General features: G+C 41.9%; 1 protein-coding gene across 1 annotated transcript in view; it reads right to left on the reverse strand.

Annotated features, from left to right (window-relative positions):
- Positions 1-23883, reverse strand: part of MAP3K13 (mitogen-activated protein kinase kinase kinase 13) — a 42867-nt gene that overhangs the window by 9343 nt on the left and 9641 nt on the right. Inside the window, exons 2-10 of the mRNA XM_015426836.1 lie at positions 11042-11607; positions 9086-9269; positions 7112-7303; positions 6839-6997; positions 6500-6658; positions 5384-5492; positions 4188-4297; positions 2388-2504; positions 1479-1616 (exon numbers count right to left, since the gene is read on the reverse strand). Of these exons, the coding sequence (XP_015282322.1) occupies positions 1479-1616; positions 2388-2504; positions 4188-4297; positions 5384-5492; positions 6500-6658; positions 6839-6997; positions 7112-7303; positions 9086-9269; positions 11042-11540 (1667 nt within the window). The 5' untranslated portion in view covers positions 11541-11607. The remainder of the gene's footprint in view (positions 1-1478; positions 1617-2387; positions 2505-4187; positions 4298-5383; positions 5493-6499; positions 6659-6838; positions 6998-7111; positions 7304-9085; positions 9270-11041; positions 11608-23883) is intronic.

Consider the following 23883-nt stretch of genomic DNA (forward strand, 5'->3'; position numbering starts at 1 on the left):
TTCTCTTATTTCACTGTGCAGAAGACAAAGGAATCTAAGACAAGCAAGAAACAAGTGGAGCCAGAGGCTGTACTGTCCAAAGTTCTCATGCTGCAGAAGCAAAACAGGTAGCAGCTTCCAGTTTGGACCAAATCCCTGAAGATGTTCTGCATTTGGTAACACTTCCAAGTACTTTGTCATCATCAAAACCTAGGTGTGCTGTCTTCTTAGTAATCTAGATCAACAAATGAAGTAGCAGCACCTTAATATTACTCTCTTTGAACCTTGGATCTCAGTTTCACAGCAGCATGAATCGGCTGAAAATATGTATTTTAAAACACCTCTTCTAAAAAAGTATTATACTCAATCCAAAAGATAAGAGAGGAGCTTCCCTCTAATCTTTCCTGAGGATATACTTTGCACCCCAGGGAAAAACTGCTTTAGAAAAATACAGGGGTGAAGGGTGTGACTTCCAAACGTTTCTGGGATTTCTCTTCTGAAATATAATGAGGAGCAAGGGCAGTACTTTTGTGCCATGAGAGCCCCAACATTTGCCATAAGAAATGGGCAACACAGTCATCTATCTAAGCTGGTACTATCATATTTACTCAAAAAGGAAGACAACATTTTTTTAACCTTTTTTGTCTTTCACTCAGTATAAAGATCCGCTGAGTGTGAAAGGTGACTCACGGCACATATGGGGAGACCTCTGGGAAAAGTGCACGAGTTCATTTACCAGCAGACAGGATCAACAGGGAAAGCAAGGCCAAGTCTGCAATTACTGACTTTCAAGCTGCTTGGAGTTTCAAGGGGACAGAGGAGGAGTTGGGTGGACTCATGGGCTAAACTCCTTGCCTGGTAAACAGTAAGATGAGGTAGGAACAATGGTGGTGTATTTGCTCCTCTACTGACCCATGCTTCTGGGTCAGTAGCTCAGAATGGTACTCCACACCAGCTTTTGCATCTTGCCCTGTGCTTCTGGCCAGAGTTGTCTAGCAGTTCAGCTCCCCCCCCCCAAAAAAAGAGAAAGCCTATGCGTTTACAGTAGTTTAGTAGTTTGTGGACATTTTTGATAGGAAAGGATAAGGCAAGTCATTAATTTTAAATGTCCTGCTGGATTGGACATATAATGAAGTGTGACTTCCTAGCTCACAGAAAGTATTATGACCCTGTGGTTTGACCACACTGCCAGGTGGTCAGTCTGAGATTTTGCTTAGTACTTTCACTCGGGGTGGAGGGGATGGTGTCTGCCTTTTAAAATTTGAAACAGTATGATCAAATACTACTTGTGCACAGTTACAAGTAAAGGTGTGAAAAGTGAAAATAATTATTTTATTCTGCAGTCCATATTGTCTGCTGTGTACTGATTACTATGTAATTAAAAACTTTGTTCATACCGCTATCTTGGTGCGAGAGTCATCTTACATTCAGGGGTGTCTTCCTTTCAAGCAAACAGAATACACTACCCCAGTGGAAAACTGTTTTGTTACTTGGCTCACCGTTTAATCTGACCCCCATGCTTGTGAGAGACTCCTCTCCTTTTCATCAATTTTTCCATTGTATTGGCATGGATTATGGGTCGGACTGGGTGACGTTTGTAAGTCCCGGGATATTTCTTTTCCACAGCTTGTTCCCGCCTGCATTGTGGAATAAAAATAAAATCCCTAATGTTCCCACTGCAAAAGAAAATTACCAAAGTACAGAACAATAACTTTCTCCAAAAATTTTTTTCTTATACATCTTGCAAAATGCCCATATCAGCAATGAAACAAGACTAGTTATTTGCTAAGCAACTACTGAAACTACCAGGAGTCCTGGCTGTGGAGCAGATCAAAATTCCAAACATAAGGAAGTGCAGCATTCTAAGGGAAAGGATTCCACACCCCATTACTAGGGGGATTAATTAAGTGACCACACAGGGTTTGGAAACAGACAGATCAATTCCTAACATCAAGGGATATTCATTTATGATAGTTTCCACGGGAAACCTAAAGGGTGTACTTCTCCCCAATGCAGAAGTCAATTACTGTGTCCTTCACCCAGATATAGAAATGTGTGGTGTTGAGATCCTATGTTTGCATCAGCAGAAAGCTCTGTAGGGCAAGTCCAGCAGAGCAAACTTTGTATTGGCACAAGGGGGAAACTGGACAAAACTGACCCCCTCTGGTGGTTTTGTGTGTGTGTCCACGAGGCTTCTATGACCATTGACAATGCCTTTGGAGGGGCCAAAGAAGGCTGTTGTGGAAAGGGGAAGATTTGGAAAAACCTGCCACTGCAAATACCCTCTGCATAATGCAACTGTAGAAATCAACCTTTTTTTTTTTTTTAATGGATCACAGCACTTCCCATCCGTGTTATAATAATCTCCCATAAATACATGATGCTGGGCACACAGGTGAGTTACATACTTAATGAGCTCCTTTTCCCGAACCTCCAGCTGTAACATGATGGCACTGAGTTCCATATATAAGTTATTGGCCCTCTCCAGTTTCCTCTCATAATGCTCACGGATGTCCAGTGCATGCCTATGCAAAGACAGACAGTTTCAGACGTGCAGTTAATGGCCTTTCCAATAAGCCACAGTGTATATATACAAAATGTACTTATGCAGAATCTTTCTGAATTACGTATATCCTATGTAATTTTTAAGACAAGAATGAATGATTAAAACGTCTTCAAATTGCAAAAACAAGATCAAGGTTTAGCTATGAAAGAAGCACTCAATACAGATAATTGTAACCTATGGAACCTCAGTTATAATATCGAAATTTGGGATTACCCAGTGAGACCTTAGCACTAGATTCAGGACAGGCAAAGAACAGTTCTTCACCCAACATACTTAATTTATATACTCTGCTGTTACAATTTATTTTATTTTTATTTTATTTCATTGTATTTATACCCCGCCCTCCCCACGAACGGGCTCAGGGCGGCTTACACACAGCACAAAGTGCATATAGTATATAAAATAGATAAAAGTTAAAATTCAATTCCATCAATTCCAGCAAAGATAAAACTCCCCAACATCTTGCAAAGAGAAGGGGAGAGCTAGGGCCATAGATAGATGTTACCTGGCCCTCCGGCGGTATCACTCTGTACTGGAGCGGTGGTGGTAGTGGCAGTGGCGGCTCCTACTTGAAAGTCTGGCGGAAGAGCTTCGTCTTACAGGCCCTGTGGAACTGCACGAGGTCCCGCAGGGTCCTGATCTCCTCCGGGAGCACATTCCACCAGATAGGAGCCGCCACTGAAAAGGACCTGGCCCTCGTTACCGCAAGCCTGGCCTCCTTGGGGCCCGGGGTCACCAGCCAGTGTTGTGACCCCGACCAAAGTGCTCTTTGGGGAATATGTGGGGAAATGCGGTCCCTCAGGTATGTCAGACCCTGGCCATGTAGGGCTTTAAAGGTAAGCACCAGCACTTTGAAACGAATCCGGTATGCTATAGGTAGCCAGTGAAGCACTTTCAGTACAGGTCGGATGTGCTCCCACCTAGGAGCGCCCACTAACAGCCTGGCCGCAGCATTCTGCGACAGAGGCAGTCCCATGTAGAGAGCGTTACAGTAGTCTAGCCTCGAGGTGACCGTCGCATGGATCACTGTAGCTAGGTCGTTGCGGTCGGGGAAAGGAACCAACTGCCATACCAGCCGAAGATGATAAAAGGCCAATCTGGCAGTGGCTGCCACCTGGGCCTCCATCGTTAAGGTGGGGTCCAGGAGCACTCCCAAGCTCCTAACCTCCGAAGCTGGCACCAAAGGTGCCCCGTCGAAGGTCGGAAGTGGGAGCCCTAACCCCGGTCTGGTCCGACTCAAGGACAGGACCTCCATCTTCACCGGGTTTAATTTCAGCCTGCTCCATCTGAGCCACCCAGCCACGGCTTGTAAAGCCCGGTGCAGATCTTCTGGGTTGGAGTCCAACTGGCCGCCCAAAGTGATGATGGCCAACAGCTTATAAGGAGTTTAAGACAAATGCATAGAGGACAGACCTATCAACGTTAGCCAATTAGAACCTCCAGACTTGCTGGCAATAGGTTTCTAAATATCAGTCGGTGGAGTGAGGAAGGCAAAGAGGGGAGAGGTTACTGCCTTCACACCCTACTTCTGGGATTTCCATAAGTATCTAGGTGGACATTCAGTTGGCAACAGGATACTGGGATAGATGAGCCCTTATTTGAACCAGCAGGTTTCTTTTATGTCCTTAAGAAATAAACTGACCTGAGTTCTTCTCTTCTGCGACGAATAAGTTCTTCATCTAACCGGTGTATACAAGTTCCTTCACTTTTAATTTTCTCAAAGTACTTCTTCACTTCCTCTCTCCATTCAGCCTGCCAGAACAATGTTACATTTAAATGATTACACAACATAACTCATGGCAGTGATAACTGCCATAAAAAGGGCTGCTTCTCCTGCATATTAGAAAAGAGACCTCAGCAAGTATTTATAGGCTGCTTGGTATCTTTATACAAACAATACCATTTCAGATTCTGAAAGGCTGATGCCATCTAATTTCCCACTCTCTCCTTGTAATTTAATCTGATTTTCCTACACTCATTCAACCATCGCTAACAGGAACAGTACTATAATGAGGTAATCTTAGTCTATAAAACTGATTCTGTTTCAGATCAATCAACTCCTGTCTTTCCCCCGTCTCCAACCCCCCCACCCTATCTACATCCAGCCAATTCAGTAAGGCCCAAGTGTTCATCATCATGCAAATAGGGATCAGGATGTGCATCCAGGCACACTTCTGTACAGGGATTACCTTTGCTGAATTACCACAATGATGTTAGATTGCTGCACCTAAGATAGACTTCTCCTTATCTTTAAAAAAGCACTGCTGTGCTTGGCCTGACTTGCAACAAGCCAATAACAAATTAGAAGAATCCAAATGTCTCTTCTTGTTGTGGCATATATCCTGCACTGTTACATTAATTTCATACAACATTTGCCTCAGACGCACTTTTCTTTACTCCTATACAGTACTTCAGTGATAAAGGTGTAGTCTGTATTAGGGTATTATCTTTATCTGGTTTATTCCCTCTTGTAGCTCAATCTCTCTGAATACCCACACTTTTTTGGTTTATGGAATACATCTGAAGAAGCAGGCTGCTTATGAAACTTTATAGTACTGTAAAATAATTAATACCTAAGGTGCCAGAGCAAATGTCATTCTGTTGTAGAACACGCTTTGTTTCTTTGCCCCGTGCCTCTTTTTTAAGTACTTCAGACACATGTTGAGTCCCATACCTAAAATTCTTCCCTTCATATTCCCCTACACACACCAATTTAGTACCATCAGTCCTTGCCTCTGCTTTGTCGTCCTCTTTCAAGTATACACAGCTCATTAGAAGACACGTAGAAAGCTGACCATACCTGTGCAATTCTGCTGCTAGTAGCATTTCTAGATTTACCTGAGACTTGAAATAAGTCTCCTGAGGGGTGGCCAGCACATCAGCAGATGCAATATCAAGGTGCATAAGTGTCTGTCGGAAAGAGGGCCGATTCCGGGGCTTGCTTTGCCTGGAAAATAAATGGAGTCCATCTGTGCAGTAAGTTAAAAGTATGATTATGAACATATCTGGAGTACTTCACTTTACAGTGACATTTCAAGTAAACTGTGGCGATATTAAGGTATTCATGAATCTGAAGTCATTTTATCAAGCCAACACATTACAATAAATTATTATATATTTGCACAAGAATAGGCATTGCATTGTTAGAGTGGTGTGTACAGGGAGAGATCTCAGCTTTGGTTGTCAATTTAAAGAAAGTGGGTTGGATCCAGAGCAATGATCATGGGTCCAATGCAGGACAAAAGGTGTAAACTTTCATTAAACCTAGAGCAGCAAGGCATGCTGCACTCACACTGATACGCTTCCTGACACAGTGTGGTTGCTTATACTATGCTCACACCCATCTGCTATGCAGACTATGCATATTCTCTGTCATCCATAGACAGCAACTCACATCATGTACAGCTTGGATCCTGTTCCTCCATTTCACTGGTGGCAGCACATTCATCCAATGCAAGAAACACTCAGAATCCATCTACACATTTCCTCATGCTTCACTAGCAAGAAACCAATCAAGGGAAATTCCATTTTTCACATAGTATCTCCCTAAGCACACTTTCTGTCAACATTTCTGTTGTGGGTTGTGTAAGTGAATTTTGCCAGAGTCAGGACCAATGTTCCCTCTAAGCTGTGGAGTCTTGTGAGCAAAAATTCTACTCTGTGAGCTACTGGCATTAGAGTTGTGAGTGAGCAATTTCACTATGGCATAAATTAGTTTGCTCTGGAGCCGTCCTTCCTGAGCTAAGACAAAAATGTGTGAGGCAGGGGCTAAAAAACTGTGAGCTAGCTCACACTAACTCAGCTTAGAGGGAACACTGGTCAGGACTGTAGTAAGGGTCCTGGAGGGGGACACCTGCTGATTATTTGCAGAGGACATGGTGTGACGCAAGTATTGCAAGGCTGGAAGCAGGTTACAGAATCAGTTTTGCACACTACACAAGCAGCAATTCTTACCATGCTTGCTTCATAAGGAGCTTGAATCCATCTGGACAAGTGGAGGGCACAGGAAGGTGCAGGCTATTGCTACCTACACCCCAGATGATGGCTGAAGAGTCTACATCTTTATATGGAATCTCTCCAGTGAGAAGTTCCCACAAAACCACCCCAAATGACCTGATACAAAAAGGGAAATGAAGAAATTGGAAAACTATATTTAGCAAGGAAGATCACAAAGAAGAAAAATGACTTCTAAACACCAGTACCAATACCAACTCATGAAATATTTGGCTGATGTTAAATTAAGTTCTGTTGGGGGGACAGAAATTGCCTAGTCCTTTTGTGAACACTGCTCACCAAATATCCACTTTTTCAGAGACAGGTTCATTGCGAATCACTTCTGGGGCCATCCAGGCTACAGTTCCTGCAAAGGACATTGTTGTACTCTTATCGCTAAGTTCTTTAGACGTGCCAAAATCCGAAATTTTTACCGTATCATTGTGAGTGACTAATACACTGAAGAGAGACAAAACAGAACAAAGCATGAGAATGTTTTGCACTATTATAGCAATTCAAGCTTAATTTACATTCAGTTCTATTTCTTATTCTTAATACACACTAGAAACTCACTTAGGTGACTTGAGGTCTCTGTGGATGATCTTATGAAGATGCAAATAGTTCATTCCACTAGCAATTCCCGTGGACCAGTCTACAAGTAGCTGAGGTGTGATCTTCCGACCTGCCCGCAACACTTCATACAGCTGTCCATGTGCACAGTACTCCATTATTATACAGTAGCATGGTGCCTGAGTGCAAACTCCCCTAACATAAAATAGAACTATAGATGAAAAAGACAAACTTAAAACAATGGGACCTTATAAACGGAAACACAGTGACTCATTCACCATTCTCCTCAACAGGAACATACATACATGGCTGATTACTTATTTGTTATTAATCAGACATACATCTCAATAGTAATGGAAGTGAAGACTTTTCGCAGAGCAGAATAAGATGGGCAGTCATGTTAGCCTGTCTGTAGCAGCAGTAAAGAGTAAGAATCTGGTAACACTTTAAGAGCCTAACAAAATTTGTGGTAGGGTAACCTTTCATGATTCATTACTCTCTTTGAAAAGAGTAAGAGTCTGGTAACACCTTAAAAGACTAACAAAATTTGTGGTAGGGTATGACTGTTCAGTTCTAAAAAACCCCACTCAATTATAAAGTTATTTGGAGCCTTTACGGGGCAGAATGCCGGGGATGAAACAATGGCTGCTTCCTCACCAGAGTGTTTTTCCATGGTGGTCAGGTTACTAATATGATGGTGCATGAAAGCGCTCTTGCCAAGGAGATTCTAGATGGCATATGACCTGTTTTTCTCTTCACTGCTAACTGTGGTTTCCCTTTCACAACCAACGTGCACTGAAGCCTGACCACCACTGCTGTGTTCTCACATGATCCTCAGGATTCTCCACACACACTGTTTTAATTTATTTTGAGGAACAATCCCCTCCTGTCCCCTGCCCAGAAGATAGACTGAGGTGTGGAGGATTCTCTTCTGGTTTAAAAAAAGGGGGGGGGGACTTCCACCAGCATGCCTAACATTGCACAACAGTAACAATACCTTTTTTTTTTAAAAAAACCTCCACATATTTACAGAGGTACCTCCAGACATCTTCTCTTCCTTACCTATTTAAAAGGCCAGTGATTTTCTTGCTAACTGTTGCAAGGGACTGATCCCTTGCAATCATCAACAAATGAAAAGAGGAACTGAGACTAGCTGCTCACTGTCCTGCCCAGGTCACACCATATATTTTTTTACAGGTTTAAAATAAAGTAGACTTTTTGTGTGTAGAAAATGGCCTGTGCACAAATAAAGGATGAAATCAAGTGGAAATATGAAAAAAGGCTCCAGTCAGGCAGCTGAAATGTGGAAAACCCTTGGTGTGAAAGCAGCCATTGAATCAGTCCATATTTAAAGTCCTTCAGTTTTATCAATGATGCATTCCTGAAACAAGACAGGGGGAAATGCTTGCAATGATAAGGGACTGAGGACAGCCCACAGTTTACACTGAATGCATAGAGCTGCATCCTATCACTCCATTTCACCAGTGGCAGCACATTTCTCCAGTTTCCTTCCACAGTCTTGTGTCAGCAAAGTAATCTGAGTGTTGGATGAAAGTACCACTCCCAATGCAACAGGCTGACAGACTCCAACCCACTGTTTTTGTCATTCATGATCAATATTGCTGAAGATGGCTACTATTATTCCATTACACAATGGAAGGCAATTACACCATAGCACTCTCAGAGAGTTCATTAAAGCTTCCATCATCATTAATGGAAGATCGATAACTTTCAAAACTTCTACCTACTTTCCTTTCCCCCTACCATCCTTACAAAAAAGAACACAGTATACCATCAGCATGCATGGCTATAGCATTTTGTCCTGTAAATGAGATTTTCTCGTTACTACTGCAGATCAGATGATATAAGGAAGCTGCCGTATTCAAAGCACAATTTTGCTGACCATGAGGACAACCACTAAGTCTGACCAGATAACACTGCTGTAGAAATAGTCTTCCTAATCAAAAGTTGACTTACTTGAAAGCAATGATGTTAGGATGCTTCAGCTTCCTTAAGTGCTTGATATCCGTTTCACTCTGTTCTCTCACTTTTTTGATGGCCACCTCCTCTGCTCGGAATTTACCCAAGAAAACAGCTCCCTGTGCTCCGCTGCCCAGCCACTGCAGCTCAGAAATCTCCTCAAAAGGAACCTCCCATGTATCTGATAACAACAAGCACACTATTATAGCTTCCAACAAGCAACCATGTAACAGGCCACTTTCTACCCTTGTGATCTGCTATCTTGAACTTAATTAACCAATAGAATGCTAGAGAACAAGAAAAATTACATTCATCTCTTCATCTGTCCTTCTATAGATGTTAGGGATGGCAGGCAGTAACCAAGAGATCCTCCTGGCCCCCAAGCAGGAAATCCTGAATTAGGAGAAGTAACACCCCTAATTCTTTAACCTAAAGGAATATTCTAGTAGTTCATATTAGCAGCTAGAGACGCTGACTAGAAACAATCTAGATACGGGAAATCTGATCTCTGAAGTCTAACTTTTCTTTTGAAGCCCAATCTTCTCCCAGCTTTAATTTGATTCTCTGATTTTATAGTCCAAGTTCCCTTTCTCCTCCCTTTCTGAAGACATACAGGAAAAACACAGTCTTCTGCCTATGAAGGCACTCTGACTGCATCCATTATGAATTTGGTTTGCCAGACATAAGCTAGGCAAGATGAAGAAGCCACCATAATGGATACATGGATTCTTTGGAACTGTACTACTGAAAAAGAGAACTTTGCCCTCGTCTTGGGGGGGGGGTGCCTATGGGGGCACTGACTACTGTTTTAGCTCTATGAATATTGGTGTGGGGAAAGAAGACTTTTTAAGCATTGATGTCAGGTGCCACCAGAAACTTTTTTTTTGAGATTCCTACAGGGTATGCAATATTTTAAAAAAAACACTAAGTCTCTGTGACCTGGGTAAATACCTTAACATTGCCTCCCCAGAGTGGCCTGATTTCAGAGATAAGAAACAGATGATCTAGTAGTTTTGGTGCACACTACAGACTTTATGGAAGCAAGGGATGCCCTGTTTCAACAAGGAAGCCTTGAACATTCATTCTCACTGTAATGGAGCTTTCCCCAGCTATCAAGTAAATGGGTAGATCACAATTGCCCCATTTTTTGTAAAACAAAACCGAAGTCCAGTGGTGTCTTAAAGATTTCTATTCCAGTAAGCTGTTTCTTGATACACAGCTCAATTTCTCAGTTATAACGGAAAGAAAATCATTTACCTCATTTTAAGAAAGTTGCAGGAAGAGAGGAGAAAAGGGAAAGGAATTAAGCAAAGAGAGACCTGGTATCATACATCATGTGCTACATAGTTATAAGTAACAGATGACAGCTCAGGTTTGAGCTGATTTGTTGCCATTGATTTGTATGATTTATATTTGCTTTGCTTATTACTCTTTTAAGAAGCTCAGGGCTTTTTTTTTTCTTTTTTCTTTTTAAAGAGGTGCCGGAAGTCTCAAGAGGGAAAAGAAATTTTCAATCTGTATACTAAAAACTCATGAACTTTTAAACAGTTTTAAAAGAATTTTGTCGAAGAGGTTCTGGGACTCTGTTCCGACGCATCGTCGTCCCCCAAGCCCTGAAGAAGCTTATCCTATTTGCTTCTTGACAAAGCAGGAATCATGTTATGTCAAGGTTTACAAACCCCAGATGAAATACCCAAGGAGCAACTGAGACATAAGAGAAATGGCTACTCAAGTTTATAGGACTTCTGGATGAAAGCTCCCTGCCTTTAGAGCTATTGAAAGTGAGTGGAATATGAAACACTGATGCACACATGCAAAAAGATGAACTTGAGGCTATGGGGATTTAATGACACTATAGAGACAAATATCCTCCCCCCTACCACTAAGTTCAACTGACTTTGACAATATTTTTAAAAGCCCACAAAAATACATGATTTTGCCATGGAAATTTACCTTGTTGTTGCAGCTTGTAGTCAGTGGAGTAAGCTTTGCCTATAATATTCCATACTGGCTTCAAACAGCCAAAGAGTCCTTCAAGAAATCCACCATTTCCATTGCCTGATCTGTTGAACTGGATCTTGATATCATCTGTTCCATTGTTGGTCTCCCTCCCCACGCTGTCATTTTCCTGGTTAACAGTGGTTTCTAATTCATCCTGTTCTGTTAACTGTAGCACACTATTTTCAAACTGGTCCCTGGAATCCTCACTTATGCTGGTCAGTACTGTTGTGGCAACTGGGCTGCTCATGTTCTCTGATATATTGCTCTGAAACAAACCCTTGTCTTGTACATCTTCTATAATCTCAGGTGAAGAGTGAAGACCAGCGGGCATATGTTCTCCATGCATCCCACTAAAATCTTTGTCTTCACTTAGGGTCTTGGTGATCACTGTTGTAGAAGAAGACCAGCTCAGGGGTTCCTGAGAACTGGTCATTGTACTGTGGGTGTGCATGGAACAGAAAGTCTGAGATATTACATAAACAAAAGAATATCCTCACCCCTGGTGCAGCAAGTGGCCCCTGAAAAGATACAGAGGGCAACATATAAGAATAATGCAAAAGACTACACTTCAAATTTAAAATTGAGAATCCTTCATCTAAATTGTTTACCTGGTCCTCAGTCTCTAACCCAGTGCCTCTTCTAGCTTACCATCCTCTCAAGAGAAACATTTTAGGTAACCACAAAAGTTACAACAGCATGAAAAAACTTCATCCAAGGCAAAAATATTTCTGCGCGCTCCTCCCAGGATAGTGATACCAGTAATATATTAAACACTGGACTTTGTACATCAGTCACACTAAATCATCTGACATAAAAACCAAACTAGATCTTGGGCATGTGACAAAACTATTGAAGTATTTACATGGCTTTCCATTTTACAAAAAAAACCATTCAAACTTCAGTAAGTTCATTCCATGGTAATTCATGTGTCATAAAAGATTCTTATAAACTGAAACACAGTGACTCATTCACCATTATCCTCAACAGGAACATATACATGGCTGATTACTTATTTGTTATTAATCAGACATACATCTCAATAGTAATGGAAGTGAAGACTTTTCGCAGAGCAGAATAAGATGGGCAGCCATGTTAGCCTGTCTGTAGCAGTAGTAAAGAGTAAGAGTCTGGTAACACTTTAAAAGCCTAACAAAATTTGTGGTAGGGTATGACCTTTCATGATTCACTGCTCTCTTTGAAAAGAGTAAGAGTCTGGTAACATCTTAAAAGACTAACAAAATTTGTGGTAGGGTATGACTTCAAACTTCAGTAAGTTCATTCCATGGTAATTCATGTGTCATAAAAGATTCTGAATTCTATACTGCTCAGATTGATGTACCTAGATGGGTTAATAAACTTCTTTACAGTACTTAAAACCAATTATACCCCCCAAATGTTCACATATGGCTGCAAAAATGAACCGTTATAACTTGTGTGAATCAATTATTATTAATAAATTATTTCTAGACAGCTGCCATTCATGTGAATCACTTGGATTCATTCAATATTGTGGCATCAACTGAAAATCCATGTAATTTATTAATTAAAAATAACTAAAATTATAACATCCACAGTTACACAGAATGACCCATTATTGTATTAGAAATATCTGTTTTACTATGACTCAGTCCCCAAAGCCCACCTCAAAAAAGTCCAGCATAGAATATACCAGTTACTTGAAATAGGACATGGTATAACCTCAAGAGACCTAAATGTTCCCTCTAAGCTGTGGAGTCTTGTGAGCAAAAATTCTAATTCGTGAGCTACCGGCATTAAAATTGTGAGCGCACGATTTGGCTACTGCATAAATTACATTGCTCTGGAGCCATCCTTCCTGAGCTAAGACAAAAATCTGTGAGCTGAAGGCTAAAAAACTGTGAGCTAGCTCACACTAACTCACCTTAGAAGGAACACTGGTCACCTGACCACTAGTGGCAAGCAGGATAATCATGCAGACGTGGACTGCTGACTGGAAACTAATAGATGAGAAAACACAGGAGACCTGATTTCAGGGTAGGCCTGTATTGCCAGAGGAGGAATAAAACTTCTTAGCTGACTGAGCTTTAGCATACAGGAGGCAGAGAATAAAGCTGAAGAACGAAATAAAATATTCATAGTGCCAAAATACAATCTAAAAACACCATTCCTGAAGAGTTTAAAGACGATGTTAGGAACAGATTTGCATTACTTAGTTCAAGTGAACAGAAACTGGAAGAACTGTGAATTGAAACCAGAGATATTATCAAAGAAGAATATGCAAAGTCTACTCCTGTAGCAAAAAGAAATGAGAATCCTTGATGGATGACTGACAAAACTCTTTAAATTGTTAAATATAGACAAGATGCAAAAAAGAAAAGGTGACAGAAATACAATCAGAAGTCTGAATGTAGTCTTCCAGCTATTGACACATGAGACAAAGAGAACTATTATAACTACCAGTGTAAAGAAACAGAAAAGAATAACAAAAAGGAAGAACAAGAGATCTATTGCAACAGATCTAAGAAATCAAAGGGAAATTTAAAGCACAGTTAAGCATACCAAATGATCAACATGGAAATACAATAACAGAACAGGACACAATAAGGAAAAGATGAGAACAATACACTGAAAAAATATACAGAAGAGATGAAAGGATGACAGATTCCTTCCAAGAAGAATCTTTTGCAGAACCTGCAATTTTAGAAAGTGATGTGAAAGCTGAATTCAATGCAACAGGGAATAACAAATCACCAGGAGTAGATGGGATATCAATAGAGCTACTTCAAGCCACAGAAATGGAGTTCATCAAAATCTTAACAAGACAATGTCAACAAATATGGAAAACAAAACAATGGCCCACAGACTTGAAATGTTTGACCTACAGTACAATTCTGGAAAAAAGGAGATATCAAAGACTGCAGAAACTATCAGACCACTAGATTAATTTCTCACTCAAGTAAAGTGATGCTCAAGATCTTACAAAGATTGTTACCATATATGGAACAAGAAATGCCAGATGCTCAAACTGGATTCAGAATAGGAAGAGGCACTTGAAATCATACTGCAAATTTATGGTGGTTACTGGAACATACAAGAGAATTTCAGATGAAAATTAGTTTGTGTTTCATAGATTACAGCAAAGCTTTTGATTGTGTGGATCATGAAAAGCTATGGTTGATTTTAAAAGACAACCTATACTCTGGATAAGAGGCTACTGTTAGGACAGAATACGGAGAAACAGAATGGTTTCCAATTGGCAAAAGTGTTGGACAAGGATGTATTTTATCTCCTTGTTTCTTCAATCTATATGCAGAACATATCATAAGGAAAGCTGGATTAGATTTAGATGACATTGGAGTGAAAATTGGTGGAAGGAACATTGTTTGAGATATGCAGATAATACCATAATTACTGGCAAAAAATTGTGAAGAGCTGAAACAACAACTGCTGAAGGTTAAAGCAGAAAGTGCCAAAGCAGGCTTACATCTGAACATCAATAAGACAAAAGGACTACTGGGAAAACTTTCAGGCTGACAATGAAGAAGCTGAAATTGCTCAAGAGTTCCTATTCCTTGGCTCAATCATTGATGACAAGGGAGATTGCAACCAAGAAATCAGAAAGAGACTGAAACTGGGGAAAGCAGCCATAAAGGAGTTAGTGTAAGGATTTGTCCCTGGTGACCAAGATAAAGATAATCACACACTACAGTATTCCCTATTACTATGTATGGGTGTGAAAGCTGGACAATGAAGAATGCACATGCATTTGAAATGTGGTGCTGAGGAGAGGTTCAGGGACACCATGGACCACCAAAAAGACAAATACGTGGGTTCTAGACAAAATCAAGCCTGAACTCTCCCTAGAAACTAAAATGACCAAACTGAGGCTATCGGACTTTAGTCACATTAACAGAAGACACAATTCACTGGAAAAGGCAATAATGCTAGGAAAAGCTGAAGACCCGATATGAGATATATTGACTCAATAAGGGAAGCCACAGACCTCACTTTGCAAGACCTGAGCAAGGCTGTTAACAATACAACACTTTGGAGGTCATTAATACATAGGGTCACCAGAAATCGGAAGTAACTTGAAGGTACTTAACACAGTTTGACAAGCATTGTTCTTGTTCTTAAGTGCCTTTACAAGCCAGCTACCTATTGGGTAATATTCTGTGACATCAGTCATCTCTCTACATGCAACATAAATTGGATAAAAACTGACATAAGTCAGAAATGCTCACAAAGACCTGTGCTTAACACAAGATGAGAAACACCTGTTCAAATATCTAAAAAAATTAGATACATTTTGAAAAACAAATAAAAACATACCACAACCCTAGAGTCGGATTCGACTGGCTTTTGAGCAAAGGAACCTTTACCTTTTGTTATTTAATTTATTTAAAAAATTTATTAGCTGCCTTTCTACCTTGTAGGAACTTAAGGCAGCTTACAGCCAGTAGGCAGAAGAACTAATCAAGTAATAAAACTGTGTTCAACTGCCTCCTAAAGACTGAGTGAGGGGGCCAGGTGCAGCTCCCTCGGGAGGCTGTTCCATAATTGTGGGGCTGCCACTGAAAAGGCCCTCTCTCGTGTACCCACCAGATAAGTTTCTCTGGTTGGATGGACAGTCAAGAGGGCGTCTTCCTGTGATCTCAGTTCCCGGGAAGAAGCATAAGTGAGAAAATAGTCCTTCAGATATCTGGGTCCCAAGCCATGTAGGCTTTTAAAGGTCAAAACCAACACCTTGAATAGGGCTTGGGAGAAGATCAGAAGCTAATGTAATTACAGTAGGATTGGGGTCACATGATCCTGGTAACTGGCCCTGACCAGCAGTCTAACCACAGCATTTCGCACTAGTTGCAGCTTCTGAACACTCTTTGACTAGCCCCAAGTAGAGCACACTGCAGTAGTCCAGTCTAGATGTAACTAAGGCATGGATCACTGTGGCTAGATCAAATTGAACCAGGAATGGGTGCAGCTGCTACACCAGCTGAAGCCGGGCAAAGCTGTTGCTGATGCTGAAATACACACAAATTCAGGTAAGCACCCTATTTCATTCTAAAATACTTTTAAACTAGCCAGTTATGAAGGTAGAAAGCCAGCAAGGGAGCAGGGGCTATTCAGTGTTTTGCAGGGAGTGTCACATTTATGATTATCTACCCACTGGGCAGAAATCATGGGTATGTGCTCAATGCCTGGAGCTTTTGGCTCTCAGGGAAGCGGACTGCCGACCTGGAGAAGCTGAGACAGAGAGAGAGGCCTGGGGATGAGACCTTCAGGGACTTACCAAAACAGTCTGACTCCTGTGCTGACAGCTCTTCTGCTGCTGTGGAGAGTGAGAATCTCAAGTTTGGAGGGCATCAACCTAAAGAGGAGGGATGTGATCTCTTAAAGGGATCCCTTCCTTAGGTGATGGACCATAGAGATGGGCACAGACTGGTTCAAGAGCCAAAATTCGGCATGAACTTGGCCTGGTTCGTAGCCCCCCAAGCATCAGGCACCTTCCCTGAACATTTTACCCGGTCTGGCTGTTCAGGCCATTTCAGCCTAACAGTGGACAGGTGCACCCGCCCTGCGGTTAAACTGAAATGGCTGCTAGCCATTTAAACCTAACAGCAGGGCGGGTCCACCCAACAGGTCTAAATGGCTGCTAGCCATTAAACCCATCTGTTTCACTCCCCCTCTGCTTTGAAGCAGAGGGAAATGAAATGAAATTAACCCTTCCCAAGTGATTCCTTCCCTTTCTCCCGGCAAGCCACAGCCAGGAGAAAGGGGGTCTGAACTGGCCGGTTTGGTTCAGGCATTTTTGGCTCGGTTCAGCGTTTGGTTTGGAACCACCTTGGCTTTATGCCCATCTCTAATGGACCAATTTCCTCTTGTACTAAGGATACCCCTCTAGGGTGGGGGGGTGGGTGGAAAGGTGAGCTTTTTGTAGTGGGTGATTTGATTATAAGGAACATGGGGAGGGGTCGGTGACAAGCATTTTGACCACATGGTGATTTGCCTGCCTGGTGTGAAGGCTGCAGACATAGTGCTTGGGAGGAGTTAGCAGTTATGGTGCACATTGGCACCAATGACATTATGAAATGTAGTAATGTGGTCTAGAGGAAAAATCCACAACTTAAGAAAGGCACTGCCAAGTCTAAAAGAATACCTGAATTGTTAACAATGCAAGTCAAGGAATCTATAAAAGGTACAGAGTTATAAAAAGTAGTTACACCATTTTTAAGGCATCTAGAGGGGAAGCAGGAAATTACAGGCCAGTCAGCCTAACAGGCAAATTAGTAGAAACTGTAATAAAAATAGCATTATTAGGCACATAGAGAAACAAAGCCTGCTGAGGGAAAATCAGCATGGCTTTTGAAAAAGTCCTGTCTCAAAAACCTTTTGGAGTTCTCTGAGAAAGTGAACATGCATGTTCAACAGTGACCCTGCATGCATTATATACTTGGACTTTCAAAAGGGTTTTGAGAAGATACCTCAAAAACTCCTGAGTAAATTTAGCAGTCATGGGATAAGTGGATGGGTTCTCTTATGGATTAAAAATTGGTTAAATGAGAGGAAGCAAACAGTAGGAATACATGGACAGTTCTGACAGTGAACAGAAGTAAACAGTGGGGTCCCACAAGAATCAGTATTGGGGCTGGTACTATTTAATTTGTTCATAAATGATTGGGAATGAGGGGCGAGCAGTGTAGTGGCCAAGTTTGCAGATGACACAAATTATTCGGGATGGCGAAAATCAAGGATGACTGTGAAAAGCTCCAGATGGATCTCCACAAACTGGGTGAGTGGGAAATAATGTGGCAAATGAAGTTCAATGTTGGTAAGTGTAAGGTGATGCACACTAGGACAAAAAATCTCAATTTCAAGTTAGGCGAATGGGGTCTGAACCTGCTGAGACAGAAAGGGGAAAATACCTTGGGGTCATAGTGGACAGTTTTTTATTTATTTTATTTATTTATTTTTGGATCTATATCCCGCCCTCCCCGAAGGCTCAGGGCGGCTAACAACAAGGCACAAGTGCCAGAATTAAAACAGATAAAACAGTCTAAAACAATAAAATAATACAGTACAACAACAAAGTGTCAGTGCAAGATGGGATAGAACTTCCTCGAATGGTATTGGTCCCACAACTTGTCGGCCCCTCTCAATGTGTGTGCTGCAGCAGTGAAAAGGGCAAACTCTTATTTTAGTGATTATTAGGAAAAAACCTGAAAATAAAATGGCCAATATTATAATTCCTCTGTATAGATCTATGGTGTGGCCTCATTTGGAATACTGTGTACACAGTTCTGGTCATCGTATCTCAAAATGGATGGTGCAGAGCTGTGAAAAATACAGCAGAGGGCAACCAAGATGATAAAGGGGTTGGAGATCCTTCCCTATGAGGAAAAGCAGAAGACTCTGAGACTTTTTAGTTTACAAGAGACAACAAAGGGGAGACATGACAGAGGTTTGTAAAATTATACAATGGGTGGAGAGACATGACAAAGAAATTTTTCTCCTTCTCCCAAAATACTTCAACTCGAAGGCATCCAATGAAGCTAACAAGCAGTAGGTTCAGGATGAACAAAAGGAAATACTTCTTTACACAGAGAGTGATTAAAATGTGGAATTTCCTGCCAGAATATGTTGGCCACAGGCATAGACATCTTTAAAAGGGATTAGACCTATTCTCCATTAATCTGTCTATCAGTGGTTACTAGCCATGGTGACTATAGAGAACCTTCACATTCAGAGGCAATTAGCCTCTCAATACCAGTACCAGGAGGCAACATCAGAGGAAAGCCTCTGCCTTTATGTGCTGTTATTGGCTCTCCAGAGGAACTGATTGGCCACTGTGTGAGACAGGATGCTGGACTAGATGGACCACTGGTCTGATCCAGCAGGACTCTTCTTATGTTATTATGCTTAACAGAAGGTCTCAAAGCATGTCTGGAAGATTATCAACCTCGGGTTCTGGAAGAAGCAAGACTTTGAGAGCTGAGGAACTGAAGCACTGGACCAGTCACATATACTCAGCCTAGCTTATTTCACAGGGCTGCAGTGAGGATAAAATAGAGGAGAGGAAGACAATGTAAACTGCTTTGGCCTCCCTTGGGAAGAAAAGTGGCATACAAGTAAAAGAAGTAAGAAAATTAAAATAATTAAGAATCCCTGTCTATATGCTTTAGCTGCCCTAATTCTGTCACATACGTTAAGCCAACAGACCAAATGTTAAAGCCAATGTCTTGCTGTGAACCATGCTCCATTTACACAATTTTTGTTTAGCAAACTTGTCAATTTAGAGGGGAAAAATCTAGTTTGCTCTGGCATAGAAGAAATCCATACAATAATAAAAGTTGTCAGAAGGGCTGAATTCTGTTAGCACACTGTGGAAAGAGGAGTCTCAGATGAACTGTTCATTATGAAATTCATTTAGACATTTTACATGGAGTAGCCCAAGGAATTGTACCCGTTGTTCTGTAAACTCTGATTCCTATATTAATGTACCTTCCATGTGATGCACATGATACTCTTAACACTATTTGCTTAGTACTTTAATTATAAACATCAGAAAACATGGAAATTTACCTCCCTCTTCATGGATAACACAGCCCTGCTCAATAATTACTACCAGCCCTTGCTTCATGGTGAGATTAATTAGTTCTGTGAGGTAGGGAAATTATGACACAGAAAGGACAGATTAAAGAAAAAGAGCCTCCATCAGTCTGCCTGGGCTGGACTGTCACTTGGTTCCTCTCCTCCAAGAACCATCTCTTGCAGCAGCCATTCTATCTGATCATTATGGAACAGTTTTATAATTGACTTTTTTATATTTTGCCTTTATTTATTTATTTGTTAGTTCAACTTTTATCCTGCCCTTCCGCCGAAGCGGCTCAGGGCGGCTCACAGCATTAATAAAACCAACATAGATAAAACATCAATCCATAAAGCAACTTTACATAAATACAATAATATAAGTAAAAGTGGTTCAGTAAATCCTTATAACTAGACATCGACCACATTGTTCACTACTTATACAGAATACATGTCTTAGCAGGTCGGCAGGCTGAGGCTGGCATACCGTCGCTCTCACTGGTATGCCCGGCGGAAAATCTCCGTCTTCACGGCCCTGCAGAATTGCTGGAGATCTCGCAGGGCCTGGATCTCACTAGGGAGCTCATTCCAATATGCTGGTGCAGCTAGCAAACATGCTCTAGACCTAGTTGTTGTCAACCTGGTGTCTTTAGGGCCAGGAAGGGTCAGGCAATGTTGAGTCCCAGATCTCAGTGCTCTCTGGGGAACATACGGGGAAAGGCAGTCCCTCAGGTAGACAGGTCCCTGACCATATAGGGCTTTAAAGGTCAAAACCAGCACCTTGAAGCGGATCCGGAATGCTTTTGGCAGCCAGTGCCTTTAGCACAGGCTGGATGTGCTCCCACATCGAGAGGCCCATCAACAGCCTGGCCGCCACGTTTTACACCAGCTGCAGCTTCCAAAGTTGCCCCAAGGGCAGCCCCATGTAGAGAGCATTGCAGTAATCCAACCTTGAGGTGACCATAGCATGGATCACTGACGCCAGATCTTTGCGCTCGAGGAAGGGAACCAACTGCCTAATCAGCCAAAGATGGTAGAAGGCTGCCTTGGCAGTGGCTGCTACCTGGGCCTCCATTGTTAAGGAGGCATCCAGAAGCACTCCCAAACTCCGGACCCGCAACGCTGGCACCAATGGCGCCCCATCTAAGGCCGGCAATGGGATTCCCACCCCGGAACCGCTATGATTCAAGGCACAGGACCTCCGTCTTCATCAGATTCAATTTCAATCGGCTCAGTCTCAGCCCTCCCGCCACATCCTGAAGTGCCCGGTCCAGGTCTTCCGGGGTAGAGCCCGAATGGCTGCCCAACAGCAGATAGAGCTGGGTGTCATCCGCATATTGGTGACAAACCAGCCCATGCCTCCGGGCAATCTGGGCAAGGGGGCGCATAGAGATGTTAAATAACACTGGGGAGAGTACCCCCCTTGTGGCACCCCACAGACTAGTGGGTGCCTTCGGGATAGTCTCTCCCCAATGGGAATCAAAAATGGCTTGGGCCAGTCACACACTACCCTAACCTACCTTACAGGGTTGTTAGGATAAAATGGAAGGGAAGAGAATGTTGTAAGCTGACGTCAGCTCTCAATATTTTATTAGCAAGAAACTTGGCAAATGTATCACAGCTTCCCTCAGCCACTCAAAAAGGCATTATCCGTCCTCTACTTTAAAAAAGCATCCCTACAGAAAAATTATGTGGCCAATTATCACCCAGTCTCTAATCTGCTCTTTCTGGCAAAGTGGCAGAATAGCTGGATTTACCTGCAGCTTTTGATACAGTAGATCATGCCATCTTGTTGAGATGTCTGTAGGCAGAATTAAGTATCAGGAAATGTGCCCTGTGATTTGCAATTTTATGTTGTAAAATTTGAAAATTGTTAATTTAAAAAAAGGAGATGTGCACTGAACTGATTATAATCATTCCTCATGGATTGGACTTAAAGGGTTGCTATAAGAAATAAGTTGTCATCAGTGTGGGACCTATCTTGTGGGGTTCCAAAGGGCATAATTCCATTCCCCATGCTTTTCAACCCCTATGAGGGGTTTCAACCCCTATGAGGGACCGCCTTTCCCTGTACGTTCCCCCAAGGGCACTGAGATCTGAGTCACAAAATCGCTTGGTCCCCCCTGGCCCTAGGGATGCTAAGTTAACATCGACAAGAACTAGGGCATTTTCCCTAGCTGCACTAGTACCATGGAATCAGCTCCCAAACGAAATCCGAGCTCTGCGGGATCTTTACCAATTCCGTAGAGTGGTAAAGACCGAGCTGTTCCAGCAAGCGTTTCAATAGCTCAGACCACACTGACGGTTCTAGCACTTTATAACAGAAGGTCGCCATGTCTTAATCTCAATTTTAATAAGTGTATTTGGATATTTTATTGACTGTATTGTTTTAGACTTATATTGTATTATTTGTTATGTTGGTTTTAAAATATTGTAAGCCGCCCTGAACCGCCTTGGCGAGAGGGCGGGGTAAAAGTCTAATAAATAAATAAATATGTAAAGCCCTTAGTTCAAATCATTCATAGTTTTTGGGGTTGTCATCAATATTCCGACAATACTCAGCTGTATATATCCTTATCCAAATCCCCAGGTGATATGATAGAGGTCCTGAATCACTACCTGGCTGCTGTGGTTAACTCGCTGAAAGTTAACAAATTGAAACTAAACCCTGAAAAGACAGTTAATGTGGGTTGGAAAGCTGGGGATCTTGAAAGACGTAGTTCTCCCCACTTTTGATGGAGTTAACTGACCTTTGCTGACTCAGTTAAAAGCTTTGGGGTTATCCTGGATCCAGCTTTATTACTGGAGAAGTTAATGGATCTGGAAAAAATGCTTTCTACTAACTCAGCCTAGCCTGTAAGATGGCACCTTACCCAGACATGGCTGATATGGCCACCTGGAACCACCACAGTAACATCGAGACTAGACTACTGTAATGCACTGTATATTGCACTCCCCTCAAAATTGATCTGGAAACTAAAGCTGGTCCAGTTCAACTATTAGTGGGAGCTAAACAGAGCATGTGTATTACTCCCACTCTGTAGGTGCTCCATTAGATGTCCATTTGTTACTGGGGCTCAGTTTAAAGTACTGGCTATCACATACAAAGCCCTTCATGGCCTTGGTCCCTCTTATCCACAGGACCACCTCTCTCCCTATGCTCTGCCACAACAGCTTTGCTCACTGCAGCAGGGCTTTCTAGAGGGGTCAACCTGCAAACAGGCAAAATCAACTACTGCCCATCAATGTTCCCTCTAAGCTGTAGAGTCCTGTGAGCAAAAATTCTACTTTGTGAGCTACTGGCATTAAAGTTGTGAGCAGGTGATTTGGCTACTGCATAAAGTAGTGTGTTCTGGAGCCCTCCTTCCTGAGCCAAGACAAAAATCTGTGAGCCGGAGGCTAAAAAACTGTGAGCTAGCTCACACTAACTCAGCTTAGAGGGAACACTGCTGCCCATACACGTGCTTTCTCCATTGTGGCACCCACCTTAAGGAATGGCATGCCCAAGGATGTCAGGAAGGCTCCCACTCTCCTGGCTCTCTGCAAACTATGCAGAACTGAGTTATTCAAGTGGTAATAGGGTTTGCCGTGTACAAAATGGCCTAGAAATTTGCTGAGAGAAATGATTATGAACTGTGTTCTATACTGCTATATATAGCTTACTGTAAGCAGGATCCTATTAGGTAATTTTTGCACCACTTAATGTGTCATGTTAATACTTAGGCTATACCTTAGTTCTATACTTTTAGAGTTCTGGTTGGTTCCTGACTTCTACAATCCTAGTGCAGTATTCATTGAATGTCCCATTTTGTTGATTGGACTGACTCACTCTGTAATTCACCTTTAGTCCCCGTGAGAAGGCAGACTATAGATAACATAAATAAATGAATAAAAATGATAAACACTTGAACAAGTCATAACATGCCAGAGGCAGAAACACAGCATTAGACAATATTCAGCAAACTAAAACGATATGCAGAAAAACAGTCCCTTCCACCAACTCAAACTTGTAGCACCAGGTGTTTTGAATTCTCATTTCTTTTTGTTGTGTGATGTTTATTTTAATTTTAATAAGTATCTTGGTTTCATATACTGCCTCAAGAGCCTGCATTGGCTGAGGAATGTGGGACACATATGTTTTAATAAATAAAGTTTGCCATGCCTCTACCTTCTCACTGAAAGCAAGTAACTGTACCATTTTTACATTTGAGAGTAATGCACAAGGGGGA

Source organism: Gekko japonicus, unplaced genomic scaffold (genome assembly GCF_001447785.1).
Source record: "Gekko japonicus isolate JY-2015 unplaced genomic scaffold, Gekko_japonicus_V1.1 scaffold14, whole genome shotgun sequence".
In the NCBI taxonomy this organism is placed as follows: domain Eukaryota; kingdom Metazoa; phylum Chordata; class Lepidosauria; order Squamata; family Gekkonidae; genus Gekko; species Gekko japonicus.